This window comes from Pelobates fuscus, chromosome 12 (genome assembly GCF_036172605.1).
Source record: "Pelobates fuscus isolate aPelFus1 chromosome 12, aPelFus1.pri, whole genome shotgun sequence".
NCBI classification, from domain to species: domain Eukaryota; kingdom Metazoa; phylum Chordata; class Amphibia; order Anura; family Pelobatidae; genus Pelobates; species Pelobates fuscus.
Genome location: NC_086328.1, coordinates 105,837,344 through 105,850,402, shown reverse-complemented (window position 1 = coordinate 105,850,402; position 13,059 = coordinate 105,837,344). Strand labels below are relative to the sequence as shown.

The 13,059-nt window shown below is 45.0% G+C and overlaps 1 protein-coding gene across 1 annotated transcript in view; it reads left to right on the top strand.

Annotated features, from left to right (window-relative positions):
- The window catches only part of IRAG1 (inositol 1,4,5-triphosphate receptor associated 1), a 95,980-nt gene that overhangs the window by 58,671 nt on the left and 24,250 nt on the right, over positions 1-13,059 (top strand). Inside the window, exon 9 of the mRNA XM_063438463.1 lies at positions 9,346-9,424. Coding sequence (XP_063294533.1) covers positions 9,346-9,424 — 79 coding nt within the window. The remainder of the gene's footprint in view (positions 1-9,345; positions 9,425-13,059) is intronic.

Genomic DNA, 13,059 nt, shown 5'->3' with positions numbered 1-13,059 from the left:
GAAAGCTCTGAGATGGGCCAACCCACTATGGGAGAACGATAACCCATTAGTGTATAACTATAACGCATTTGTAGCTGCTTTTAGAAGAACATTTGATCCTCCAGGTAGAAAGGTTAATGCAGCCAGATTACTGTTGCGCCTGAGACAGGAGAACCGAACACTGGTGGATTATGCACTAGAGTTCAGGTCTCTGGCGTCAGAAGTCAAGTGGAATGAGCAGGCGTATATGGATGTATTTTTGAATGGCCTATCTGAAGTAATCCTTGATGAGGTTGCTACCAGAGAACTCCCTGAGAATTTAGAAGATTTAATTTCGTTCATCTCTCGTATAGATGAACGTTTAAGAGAGAGACAGAACACTCGAGAGAGGAACCGGAGACCTTCTTTTAGGTTAGCCCCCGCTTTTCCAAGTCCTGACTCCACGGTATCTTTGCTTCCTGAACCTATGCAGATAGGTTATACCCGCCTCTCTGAGGAGGAAAGACAGTACAGGAGAAGAGAGGGTTTGTGTATGTATTGTGGAGCCAAGGGTCATTTACTCTCGAACTGTCCTAACCGTCCGGGAAACGCTCGCACCTAAGTCTCTCTAGAGGACAAGCCTTGGGTGTTTCTATTTTGTCCTCTACTCCTAATTATAAAGATCACAGGCTTCTGCTACCAGTTTCCTTAACTTGGGAGAAGGAAGTAGTAAGGGCTATGGCATTGATAGATTCCGGTGCTGCTGAGACTTTTATCGACCAAGCCTTTGCTATTAAGAACAATTTCCCATCCCAGCTAAGGGAGACACCCTTGGCCGTTGAGGCCATAGATGGTAGACCACTACTAGACCCTGTTATCTTTCGTGAAACCATACCCATTAGTTTAAATGTTGGTATCCTACACGTGGAGAATTTATCTCTTTTGCTCATTTCATCCCCTTCCGTTCCCATAGTTCTGGGGTACCCATGGTTGAAGAAACATAACCCTATTATCGATTGGGAGTTAGGGGAGATACTCTCGTGGGGCCAGGGTTGCCAGGATAGGTGTTTATGCAAGGTTTCTCCATTAGCTAATGTTAACATACCTGAGACTCCTATTCAGTCCACAGAAAGACAGATACCAGACCTTTACCTAGACTTAAAGGCAGTATTTGACAAGAAGAATGCCGATTCTTTGCCGCCACACAGGCCATTTGATTGTAAAATGAAGCTCCTACCTGGGACTATGCCTCCGAGGGGCCATGTATATCCTTTGTCTGTTCAGGAAAACTTGGTTCTAGAGGAGTATATTCGGGAGAACTTAGAAAAGGGATTCATTAGGAGGTCTTCTTCCCCGGCCGGGGCTGGGTTCTTTTTCGTTAAGAAAAAGGATGGCACGCTGAGACCTTGTATCGATTACCGAGGCTTGAATAAAATAACTGTCAGAAATGCCTATCCTATTCCACTTATTACCGAGTTATTTGATCGTCTTAAGGGCTCCAAAATCTTCACCAAGTTAGATCTCAGAGGGGCATATAATTTGGTGAGAGTCCAGCAGGGACACGAGTGGATGACGGCGTTCAATACTCGGTACGGTCACTATGAATACACAGTTATGCCGTTTGGACTTTGCAATGCTCCTGCAGTATTTCAGGATCTGATTAATGAGGTACTTAGGGAGTTTCAACATGATTGTGTCATTGTCTACCTAGACGACATACTGATACACTCTAGGGAGATTGAAACTCACCATAGACAGGTCAGAGCGGTATTACAGAAACTTCTGCAACATGGTCTATACTGTAAATTGGAGAAATGCAGCTTTGATCAGTCTCAGATAGATTTTCTTGGTTACGTGATTTCTGGGGAAGGTTTTAAGATGGACCCTGACAAACTCCAGTCTATTTTAGATTGGCCATTACCTAAGGGACTCAAGGCTATTCAGAGGTTTATTGGTTTCTCCAATTATTATAGGCGCTTCATTAAGGGTTACTCGTCTATTATTGCGCCCATTACCAATATGACCAAACAGGGGGCAGAAACTAAGACGTGGTCTCCTGAAGCTCTCGCTGCTTTCAAGAGGCTCAAATAACTTTTTGCTTCTGCTCCAATATTAGTCCATCCTGATACGACTTTGCCGTTTCTACTTGAGGTCGATGCCTCTGAGACAGGAGTAGGTGCGGTTCTGTCACAAAGATTAGCGGTAGATAAACCATTACACCCGTGTGGTTTTTTTTCCAGGAAACTTTCTGGGGCTGAGAGCAGATATGACATCGGAGACAGGGAACTGTTAGCAGTCATTAAAGCCTTAAAGGAGTGGAGACATTTGTTGGAGGGGACCCTACACCCTATTACGATTTTGACAGACCACAAAAACTTGTCATATATTGGGGAGGCTAAGCGCTTATCCTCTAGACAAGCTCGTTGGTCCTTATTCCTGACTCACTTCAATTATGTACTGACTTACAGACCTGGTTCTAAAAACTCTAAAGCCGATGCATTATCTCGCCAATATGAACCTTCTACTGCACCTGAACCAGTTCTTTCTTCTATAGTTCCGAAGTGCAATATCATTGCTAATACGAATCTCAGGATTCATTCTCCATTACTGGCCGAGATCATTAAGTTGCAACATCTCGCACCTAAACAGACCCCTGCGGGTCGTCATTTCGTTCCTCCTGCTTTTCAACTGGAACTTTTACAGTGTTTACATAATAGCAAGATGGCGGGATATCCTGGTATTCGCAAAACTTACGCCTTGATCTCTAAGGACTTCTGGTGGTCTACTTTACGGAGGGATGTTGAGGAGTTCATCGCTGCATGTGAAGTTTGTACTAAAACCAAACAACCCCATACGCTTCCATGTGGACTCCTGCAACCCTTGGAGGTTCCAGAGAAACCATGGTCCTGTTTGGCCATGGACTTTATTGTCGATCTACCTATCTCTAAAAGACAGACTGTTATCCTCACCGTGGTTGACAGGTTTACTAGGATGGCACACTTCATTCCCCTGCCTAAACTTCCGTCTTCTCCCGAATTGGCAGAGATATTCGCCAAGGAGATTTTTCGCCTACATGGGATACCCTCTCAAATTGTATCGGACAGAGGCTCCCAATTTGTTTCCCGCTTTTGGAGGTCCTTCTGCTCTCAACTTGGTATTAAATTAAACTTTTCTTCTGCCTATCATCCTCAGTCTAACGGAGCTGCTGAACGTACCAACCAGAAAATTGAACAATATTTACGATGCTTTGTTTCTGAACACCAGGATGATTGGGTCGGTTTGATTCCTTGGGCGGAGTTTGCACACAACAATCTCGTTTGCGATTCTACTCATTCAAGCCCCTTCTTCATGAATTATGGTTTTCATCCGTCTATTCTTCCTTCGGATTCTCCTTCCCAGGGGGTGCCGTCGGTTGATGTTCATGTTGCCAATTTGAGGAAGTTGTGGGATCAAACTCGACAAATCCTTGTGCACAACTCTATGTTGGTCAAGAAACACGCTGATAAACGTAGAAGGGCGGCTCCGGTCTTTGTTCCAGGTGATAGGGTATGGCTGAGCACGAGGAACATCCGTTTAAAAGTGCCCTCCATGAAGTTCGCTCCTCGGTATATTGGACCCTACAGGGTGCTGACCCGTATCAATCCGGTTGCGTATCGTTTAGCTCTTCCTAATACCTTACGCATTCCGAACTCGTTTCACGTTTCATTGCTGAAACCACTCATATGTAACAGATTTTCCTCCACAATAGCCCCTCCTCGCTCCGTTCAGGTGGAGGGTCAGGAGGAGTATGAGGTCAACTCTATTATTGATTCTCGAATCTCCCGGGGGAGAGTACAATATCTGGTTGATTGGAAGGGATATGGTCCTGAGGAGAGGAGTTGGGTACCTCAGGAGGATGTTCATGCTCCCCGTCTCCGCAGGGCGTATCACTCTCGCTTCCCATCTCGTCCCGGTTCATTCCGCCCGGTGGGCGTATCTGAGAGGGGGGGTACTGTCAGGGTACCTGTGGTCTCTACCTCCAAAAGAGGTAGAGACTTAGCTGTTCCACCATCCAGACGGTCTGATGACTCCCTTCCCCGCGGTCTATCCGGTCATGCAAGGCCGGCCGCGAGGGAGTGACTGCCTTTTACACCATCTAGGCAGGAAGTCATCATCAGGACACTCCCCCGGATCGACCTGTCAGTCAATTGCTGCAGGACCAATCAGGACGTCTCGGAGGTGTGGTTACTGCTCTGAACAGGGTATTTAACAGAGCTTCCTTCATTAGCTCATTGCCCTGTCGTGGTTCTAGCTTGTTCTAGTCACTCAGTGCTTGTGTATTCTATTATCCCTTTTGGTTTTGACCCGGCTTGTTTACCTTACTCTGCTTATCTCTGTTACCCTTGATTCGGCTTGTCAGTCAATTGCTCGCTTACCTGTCTTCCGTTACCCTCGACCTCGGCTTGTCTTTGACCATTCTATACGGTACTACTTACGTTAGTCCGGCCATTCTAAGGTCCGGTATACGTATCTGGCTACTGTTTGTACTCTGCGTGTTGGATCCCTGTCCCGATTCTGACACCTGGTACATAAACAGCCCATATTCAGACTTTGTGTACTAGAGCCTGGGACCACAGGTCCAGAGCCTCTAGACAAAGACCTTTTGACCTTGTGCCACCTCTGTGGATGACATAAGCTACTGCTGTCCTGTTGTCCGATTGAACTATTACTGACACACCTAGGGGGTTCAACGGAACAAGGCTTTGAAGGGCTAATATTATTGCTCTCAACTCTAGCACTTTATGTGAGGAAGCCTTTCTTGAACTGACCAAACTCCTCTTATCGCACTTTGTGCAGAGACATTACCCTATCCCTTGGTTGAAGCATCTGTGGTCAGGGTTAACCCGAAAGGCCCTTCCAAAAGGGGGCGAGGAAGTGGAATTGCCCACTCCAATATATTGTTTAGCTTTTTTCTGACACTCTTGGGAAGGACCACCCTTGACTCCCACAGGATACTGTGTCTCAGTTTGTCTCCTAGAAACCGCTTGCTCTGTCTGCACAGCAAGGGGGATGCATCGTAACCCGGTGTTAAAGCTATCAACCTCCCAATAGTCTTTGCTAGTTCTCTTAGAGACCATCTGTGTTTCAAAAGAGCTGAAGTTAAGTGAGTTAGAATTTTTTCCCATTTGTCTCGGGGAACCCTCAAGGTCATATCCATAGCGTTCAACATGAAACCCAGAAATAGAATGTTCTGAGTGGGGACCAGGATGGATTTCTGCAGATTTACAATAAACCTCAGATCCTGTAATAAGGAAATTAGGTAATCTCTCTGCTGAACGAGAGCATCTACCTCTGGATTCAACAACATGTCGTCTAAATAATAAAGGCATAGGAAACCTCTTTGTCTGAAGTGGGACATAACACCTTTCATTATCCTGGAAAAGGTGTAAGGTGCATTGGATAGCCCAAACACCATTACAGTCCAGTGATATATCTGTTCCTTCCAGCGAAATCTGAGAAAGTGCCTGTGCTTCATAACGATAAGAGCTGAATGGAAAGCATCTTTGAGGTCTAATTTTATGCAGAAATATTTTTTCTGCACTAGTCCTGGGAGGTCTGTTAAACCGTCCATCCTGAATTAGGAAAGCATTAAAAACCTTGACATTCAGTACTGGTCTGCATGTGCCGGCTGATTTTGGAATGGGGAACAAGGGACTTGTCCAACCTGAAATTGACATATCTGCCAATTCTATTTTTCCCTGAGCTAATCCCAGGGAAAGAGAGGCATCGAGAACTGGATTTACCTCTCTGCACAGAACTTGCCTCTGGAAAGGAAACCGAATGAAGGGGAGTTGTAAACTCCTCTTGAAAATCTGAAGCACCCATTTGTCCGAGGTTATATCTGACCAGTTTTGAATGATGTGAGGTAAAACACTTACTTGACTGCATGGGTCTTCATTTTCATGATGTGCCACATCTGGCATGGGTTCCTCTACTACTTCCTGAGGGTCTTGACTTTCCCCCATGATGACGTATGTGGGCTTGATGAGAAACTTCCCGGGACGAACCTGTAGCCCTGTAGGAACGATCCTCGGTCCGAAAGGGCTTCTTGTAACTTGGAATGCTCTTCTTTAAATCAGAGAAAGATCTCCTAGCCTTATATCTTCCTTTCACCTCTTGTATAAAAGAAGGGCCAAACAGAAAGGAGTCTTCAAAATTTAGGGGCCAAGTCAGACATCCCTGCCGCGTGCAGCCAGCGGGTTCTGCGAATGTTGGAAATATAGTTGAAGGATTGACCAATAATAACCACAGCTCTGCTGGAAGTTTTCAAAAGTGCCATCTTAGAAGCCAATAACACTGGTAGAGAAGGCTTATGAGAGAATCTCTTCCTCTCTGCCTTATCTAACATAAGCAGAAGGGGACCAACAACATTCGCAATTTTGAACTGTATATTGCGAAACGTCTGATCCATGGGATCCCCAGACACACTGCTACCTGTAATGGCTAACAGTGCTGGATCAATTTCAAAAGCCATTAGTGCCTGAATGTCAGGGATACCAATATGGTTTCTAAGGAGATCATCCTCTTTAACTAGCAGGGATCTGAAAGCATGTTTGGCAAAATCCTTGACTTCTGACTCTTGCTCAATGGCCCATCTGGAACGGAACAATTTTAAAGGGAGCACTTTACCTAAAAGGCTCATCCTGGCCATCTGAATGTTGCTCAACTTCCCTCGTTTAGTGGAAGCTGCAGAGCGAACCACCTCCTCAGACTCCCAATCAATCTCAGGTGATCCCTGTCTGGAACAGGATTGGTTTAGGGAGGATGAATGAGCAAATGCTCTTGAGGAGTTTTATCCCTTTTGTGTGAAAACTGCTTAGAAACCTCAAACGAGGGAAACTCACGCTTGGCTTTTGGAGGTACTGTACCTTCAAGTCGTCGACTACTCAAACGAGAGTGAGGGGAAGAGGGACCAAAATCATGTTCATCATCAGAACTTGAAGAAGATGAAAGGCAGCCCTTGTTCTTTCTTTTACATTTGACTGGGACCATATCCTCTTTAGAAGATGAAGAGGATAGGTCCCTGGCAAGGAAGGCTCTCTTATGGAGCCTTCTAACGTTGATGGGACTATCTCTCGGAGAGACAACCACCATATCTCTAGCAGACACAGAAATGGAGTCCTCCATCAACGTTGCCATTTTAGGCTGTCCTGATCACCTGATTGGCTAGAAAGGCTCTTCCTGTGCAGGAGCACAGCACGAGCGTCTTTAGCGCGGTAAAATATTTATCTGGAGGAACAAAGATAGGAGCTAATAAAATCTCCATGCAATAAACCCTGCGCATTTCTGCCAATATAATATAAAACGTACAGGGGGTTATGTAAAAAAAACATCAGTTTTATGAGATTTTATTCCGGCCATTTTTACCTATTTGCAGCTATTTATTCCCATACTTGGTCCCAAGTATTCTTTACTGTGTCCCTCACATCGTGTTTCCTGTTCCATGTTCACAAATTTAGTTTCTTCCAATATATAAAAAAAAAAAGACACAAAATGCGTCAATTCTTTCTGACAAATGTATCCTCCATTATTGGACTGGTGGGTTTTCTTGGTTTTCAAAGACTGGTAAGAAGCTTTCACATTCTTACTTTAAGTTTTTATTTATGAAAAATACTGGTTCTGGTCCACTTGCATCAAAGCCCAAACTTTGGTTTAAAAAAAACAAACAAACCTAAAATAGCAACTATTGTTAAGGGAACCTGCAGAAATGCAGTCTGACGTCTGAAACAAGATGCCTGTCTGCACTCGCTACATGACGAGCCAGGAATAAAATGTGGTAGAAAGACTGAATGTTTTGGCGCAATACAGAAAAGACGATAAGAAAGACACTGATATACAATAGAGAATGCAACCGTTTTATTTATAAGGACAAAGTGCACGGGTTTGCATCAGTTAAAATCAACGTTCAGTACAATCTGATTCACGTTCTCTGAGCTGAGAAGGGGGCCTGTGGGACCGCTGTGCAGTTTAAGAATAATTTACTAAACAGTGGTTTGCAATGACTAAATGTCCAATTTGCAACATTTTAGCCAAAATAGCTTAAAAGAAAAAAAAAAGTCTCCAGATGTGTTTGGTTTTCATCTGACTGCAACTCACTGTTTAGTGAATGAGTCCCTGAGAATTTTTTTTTTTTTTAAACTTGCCCAAAAGGGGGATTTAAAGAATTAGACATGAGCCCCATGGCGAAGTCTTTCCATTCCAGGATTTAAAGGTATTTTGTAAGGATCTGGTGAAGATGTCACCGGTGACTTGTAAACAGGAAAATGCTGATTCATTGGGGTGTCAGATTAGAGGGCTACGCAGGGCTTGTTCTGCCAAAATGACTCTCTGGAGAGCATTCTTCCCACTTCCTTTCCTTCCTGAATTGGTATCAACACCCAGCGTGAACCTAAGTCTGTAATTGCATAACACGGGCTGCAGTAGGAAAGAAGCCGTTACAAAGGGGCCAGGGTCTGTGTAATGTCATCCTGCGTTCTGCGCAGGCACACAATGTACAGGACGCGTTCTGTCCTCAGACCGCTGGATAAACTAACAGAGGTGGAAATTAGCAGATAGGAACGGGATGCATCTCATTTCATGAAACCTTTAGCCACGAAAGGCTGAGCACTGCCTTACTGGAGTCTGAGAAAGGCTGTGACTTATATTACTGGCACGCGAAGGGTTAATTACTTATCATTATTAACGCTCTGAGTGCCAGGGCTTAGCTCTTGCAATTAAAGATTGAGAGCCACCCAACCCAAAAAAATTAAATACAAAGTCAAAATAGGGTTCTCTAGCCATTCGCTTAAGGACACAGAAACATTTTAACCCGTAGCAGGGTTCTCATCAGGCACTCCCACCGTCCCCAGACAGCCGGAAGTGAGGGAAAAGTCCTTCCCGCTTTGCAGTATATTTTGGGCACCAGGAGTGGGTCATGTTATCTAATTAAAGGAAATTCAGGGAGGGTCTGGTAACAATGTATAAACTGCGGTTCTGGGCTGAGGTTCTAAAATTGGAGCTACCATCATTTCAAACATTGCACTAGTTTTCATGGCAACTGCCCAACTGCACCAAGCTGTATCCGTATTCATTGTCGTTATTGGTTCTATTCGAAGGAGACAGCGAGAATCTTCTGGTTCCATTCCAGCGAATAATCTCGTGTGTTTTTTAATATCCTATAAGTCTCATTAGAGCCGTGTCTGTTAATCTGCATCCAATATTTAATACATAGCGTTTATACACTAAATTAAAATACAAAGGATCATTCATTTTCGATTTTATTACAGAACGTTCTGCTATCTTACCTGGATTTTATACATTTCAGATACATTTTATATGAATAAATCTCATAGTGTCCTTTCTACACAGGAAAACAAGCTGCTGAGAAGTCACAATCTGACAGCACAGAAGCTCCCCGACCTCAGCGAAGCCGCCGAGCAGGAGAAAGGTTCAGTATGACCCCCAACCCACATCTTTTTTATTAACTAGGGAGAATAAAAGGCCACATACTCAGGATAATAAATAAATAAAATACCTAACAGCTAAGCCAAGAACCCACGTGCATCTACGCCAGCAATCTACCTGCATTTTAATGGGGTTGCTGCCCTCATTTACACCAAGTACCTACCTGCATTTATTATGTATATAGGTAGGTACTTGGTGTAGATGAGGGCAGTCACCCCATGTATCATCATGTCACTTAAACTGGAACTGTCACTTTCCAGAATCTGTAATATTATGTTTACCTATCCCTATATTTATCAAACATGTATTTGTGAGGGGTGACAAATAAAGTTGGATATAAAAATTCACGGTTCGTGGTCCTGGAACTGGGCACCTCCATCTCAGCTCCCTGTCAGCCCTTGTTATAAGCTCCACCCTTTGCACATGGCAGTCAGCATAGAGAGAGCACACAGAGAGGAGGAGAAATGAAACAATGTTTCTATTTATCCTCTTCATTTGCAATGTGTGCCCTGGCTGTGCCTTGTCTGTACTGGATTATGATGTAATTTGCTAAGTCTTTATAATATATATTTAAAAGAAAACAAAACAAGGCAACTTGTGAAGGTTAATTCAAGTAATAGGTGATTTTCAATGTTTTATTGAATGGTAAAATTTCACAAAGTGACAGCTCAAAAGCTGAAAAATGTACATCCTATACACCCTTGGTGAGGTATTGTAATACACCCTTGGTGAGGTATTGTAAATTTCCCAAACCCCTCCCAATCACCAGTAAAAAAAAAAAAAAAAAAAGGAATTAAATAGAATTTCAAGAAGCATATGATGATGAATGGTTTCACCCTGGTTTTGAAGCGCTGTTTATGTGAGCATGCTGTGAATGGAGAAAAGTATCAATTGTTTGGGGCTATGATGTTAGAGCTGCTTTAATAAATACATGATATCAGTTAGTTACAAGTAGTGATGTCGCGAACATGAAATTTTCGGATGGCGAACGCGAACTTCCGCAAACGTTCGCGAACCGGTGAACCGCCATAGACTTCAATGGGCAGGCGAATTTTAAAACCCACAGAGACTCTTTATGGCCACAATAGTGATAGAAAAGTTGTTTCAAGGGACTAACACCTGGACTGTGGCATGCCGGAGGGGGATCCATGGCAAAACTCCCATGGAAAATTACACAGTTGATGCAGAGTCTGGTTTTAATCCATAAAGGGCATAAATCACCTAACATTCCTAAATCACAATGGATATGGATTGACACCTGACATATGACATATTGACACCTTGACATATGGATTGACACCTGTCCTCAGAGACCCTGATACACACTGACACAGAGCAGAATAGGGACTGTTCCCCCTACATAGGGTCACTTGGCAGATATGGATTGACACCTATCATAATGATCCCTGATACACACTGACACAGAGCAGAATAGGGACTGTTCCCCCTACATAGGGTCACTTGGCAGATATGGATTGACACCTATCCTAATGATCCCTGATACACACTGACACAGAGCAGAATAGGGACTGTTCCCCCTACATAGGGTCACTTGGCAGATATGGATTAACATCTATCCTAATGATCCCTGATACACACTGACACAGAGCAGAATAGGGGCTGTTCCCCCTACATAGGGTCACTTGGCAGATATGGATTGACACCTGTCCTCAGAGACCCTGATACACACTGACACAGAGCAGAATAGGGACTGTTCCCCCTTCATAGGGTCACTTGGCAGATATGGATTGACACCTGTCCTCAGGGACCCTGATACACACTGACACAGAGCAGAATAGGGACTGTTCCTCCTACATAGGGTCACCATTTTTAGCCCAAGGCAGCTCATCTCATCAGGCCTTTTTTAGTCAAATGTATCGCCCACTGTCAGTCCCTTCGGGATCCATCCCTCATTCATCTTAATAAAGGAGAGGTAATCTAGACTTTTTTGACCTAGGCGACTTCTCTTCTCAGTGACAACACCTCCTGCTGCACTGAAGGTCCTTTCTGTCAGAACACTTGAAGCGGGGAAGGCCAGAAGTTCTATCGCAAATTGGGATAGCTCAGACCACAGGTCAAGCCTGCACACCCATTAGTCAAGGGGTTCATCGCTCCTCAGAGTGTCAATATCTGCAGTTAAGGCGAGGTAGTCTGCTACCTGTCGGTCGAGTCGTTCTCTGAGGGTGGATCCCGAAGGGCTGTGGCGATGCGTAGGACTTAAAAAGCTCCGCATGTCCTCCATCAACAACACGTCTTTAAAGCGTCCTGCCCTTACCGGCGTGGTCGTGGGAGGAGGAGGATTACTTTCACCTCTTCCCCTGTTAGATTCCCGTTGTGCTGTGACATCACCCTTATACGCTGTGTAAAGCATACTTTTTAATTTATTTTGCAAATGCTGCATCCTTTCCGACTTGTTGTAATTTGGTAACATTTCAGCCACTTTCTGCTTATACCGGGGGTCTAGTAGCGTGGACACACAGTACAGGTCGTTCTCCTTCTGCCTTTTTATACGGGGGTCCCTCAACAGGCACGACAGCATGAAAGACCCCATTTGCACAAGGTTGGATGCCGAGCTACTCATTTCCCGTTCCTCCTCCTCAGTGATCTCAATGAAGGTATGTTCTTCCCCCCCAGCCACGTACAACACCACGGGTACCAGATAGGTGACAACGAGCACCCTGGGATGCCTGTTGTGGTTGGTCTTCCTCCTCCTCCTCAAAGCCACATTCCTCCTCTGACTCCTCTTCCCCACAATCCTCTTCCAGCATTGCCGCAGGTCCAGCAAGCGATGCTGATAAGACTGTTTCTGGTGGTGATGGTGACCACAACTCTTCCTCTTCACGCTCATCTACGGCCTGATCCAGCACTCTTCGCAGGGCACGCTCCAGGAAGAAAACAAATGGTATGATGTCGCTGATGGTGCCTTTGGATTCGACTGACTAGGTTTGTCACCTCCTCAAAAGGACGCATGAGCCTACAGGCATTGCGCATGAGCGTCCAGTAATGTGGCAAAAAAAATCCCAGCTCCCCAGAGGCTGTCCTAGCACCCCGGTCATACAAATATTCATTAACGGCTTTTTCTTGTTGGAGCAGGCGGTCGAACATTACGAGTGTTGAATTCCAACGTGTCGGGCTGTCGCAAATCAAGCGCCTCACTGGCATGTTGTTTCGTCACTGGATATCTGCAAAGTGCGCCATGGCCGTGTAGGAACGCCTGAAACGGCCACACACCTTCCTGGCCTGCTTCAGGATGTCCTGTAAGCCTGTGTACTTATGCACAAAGCGTTGTACGATCAGATTACACACATGTGCCATGCACGGCACATGTGTCAACTTGCCCAACTTCAATGCCGCCAACAAATTTATTCCGTTGTCACAAACCACTTTGCCGATATCCAGTTTCTGCGGAGTCAGACACTTTTCCACCTGTGCGGTCACGGCGGACAGAAGTGCTTGTCCGGTGTGACTCTCTGCTTTCAAGCAAGTCAAACCCAAGACGGCGTGACACTGCCGTATCCGGGATGTGAAATAGTACCTGGGGAGCTCGGGGGGGGGGGGGGGTGCCGTTGATGTGGAGCAAGACGCAGCAGCAGAAGAGGACTCCGCCAAGGAGGTTAT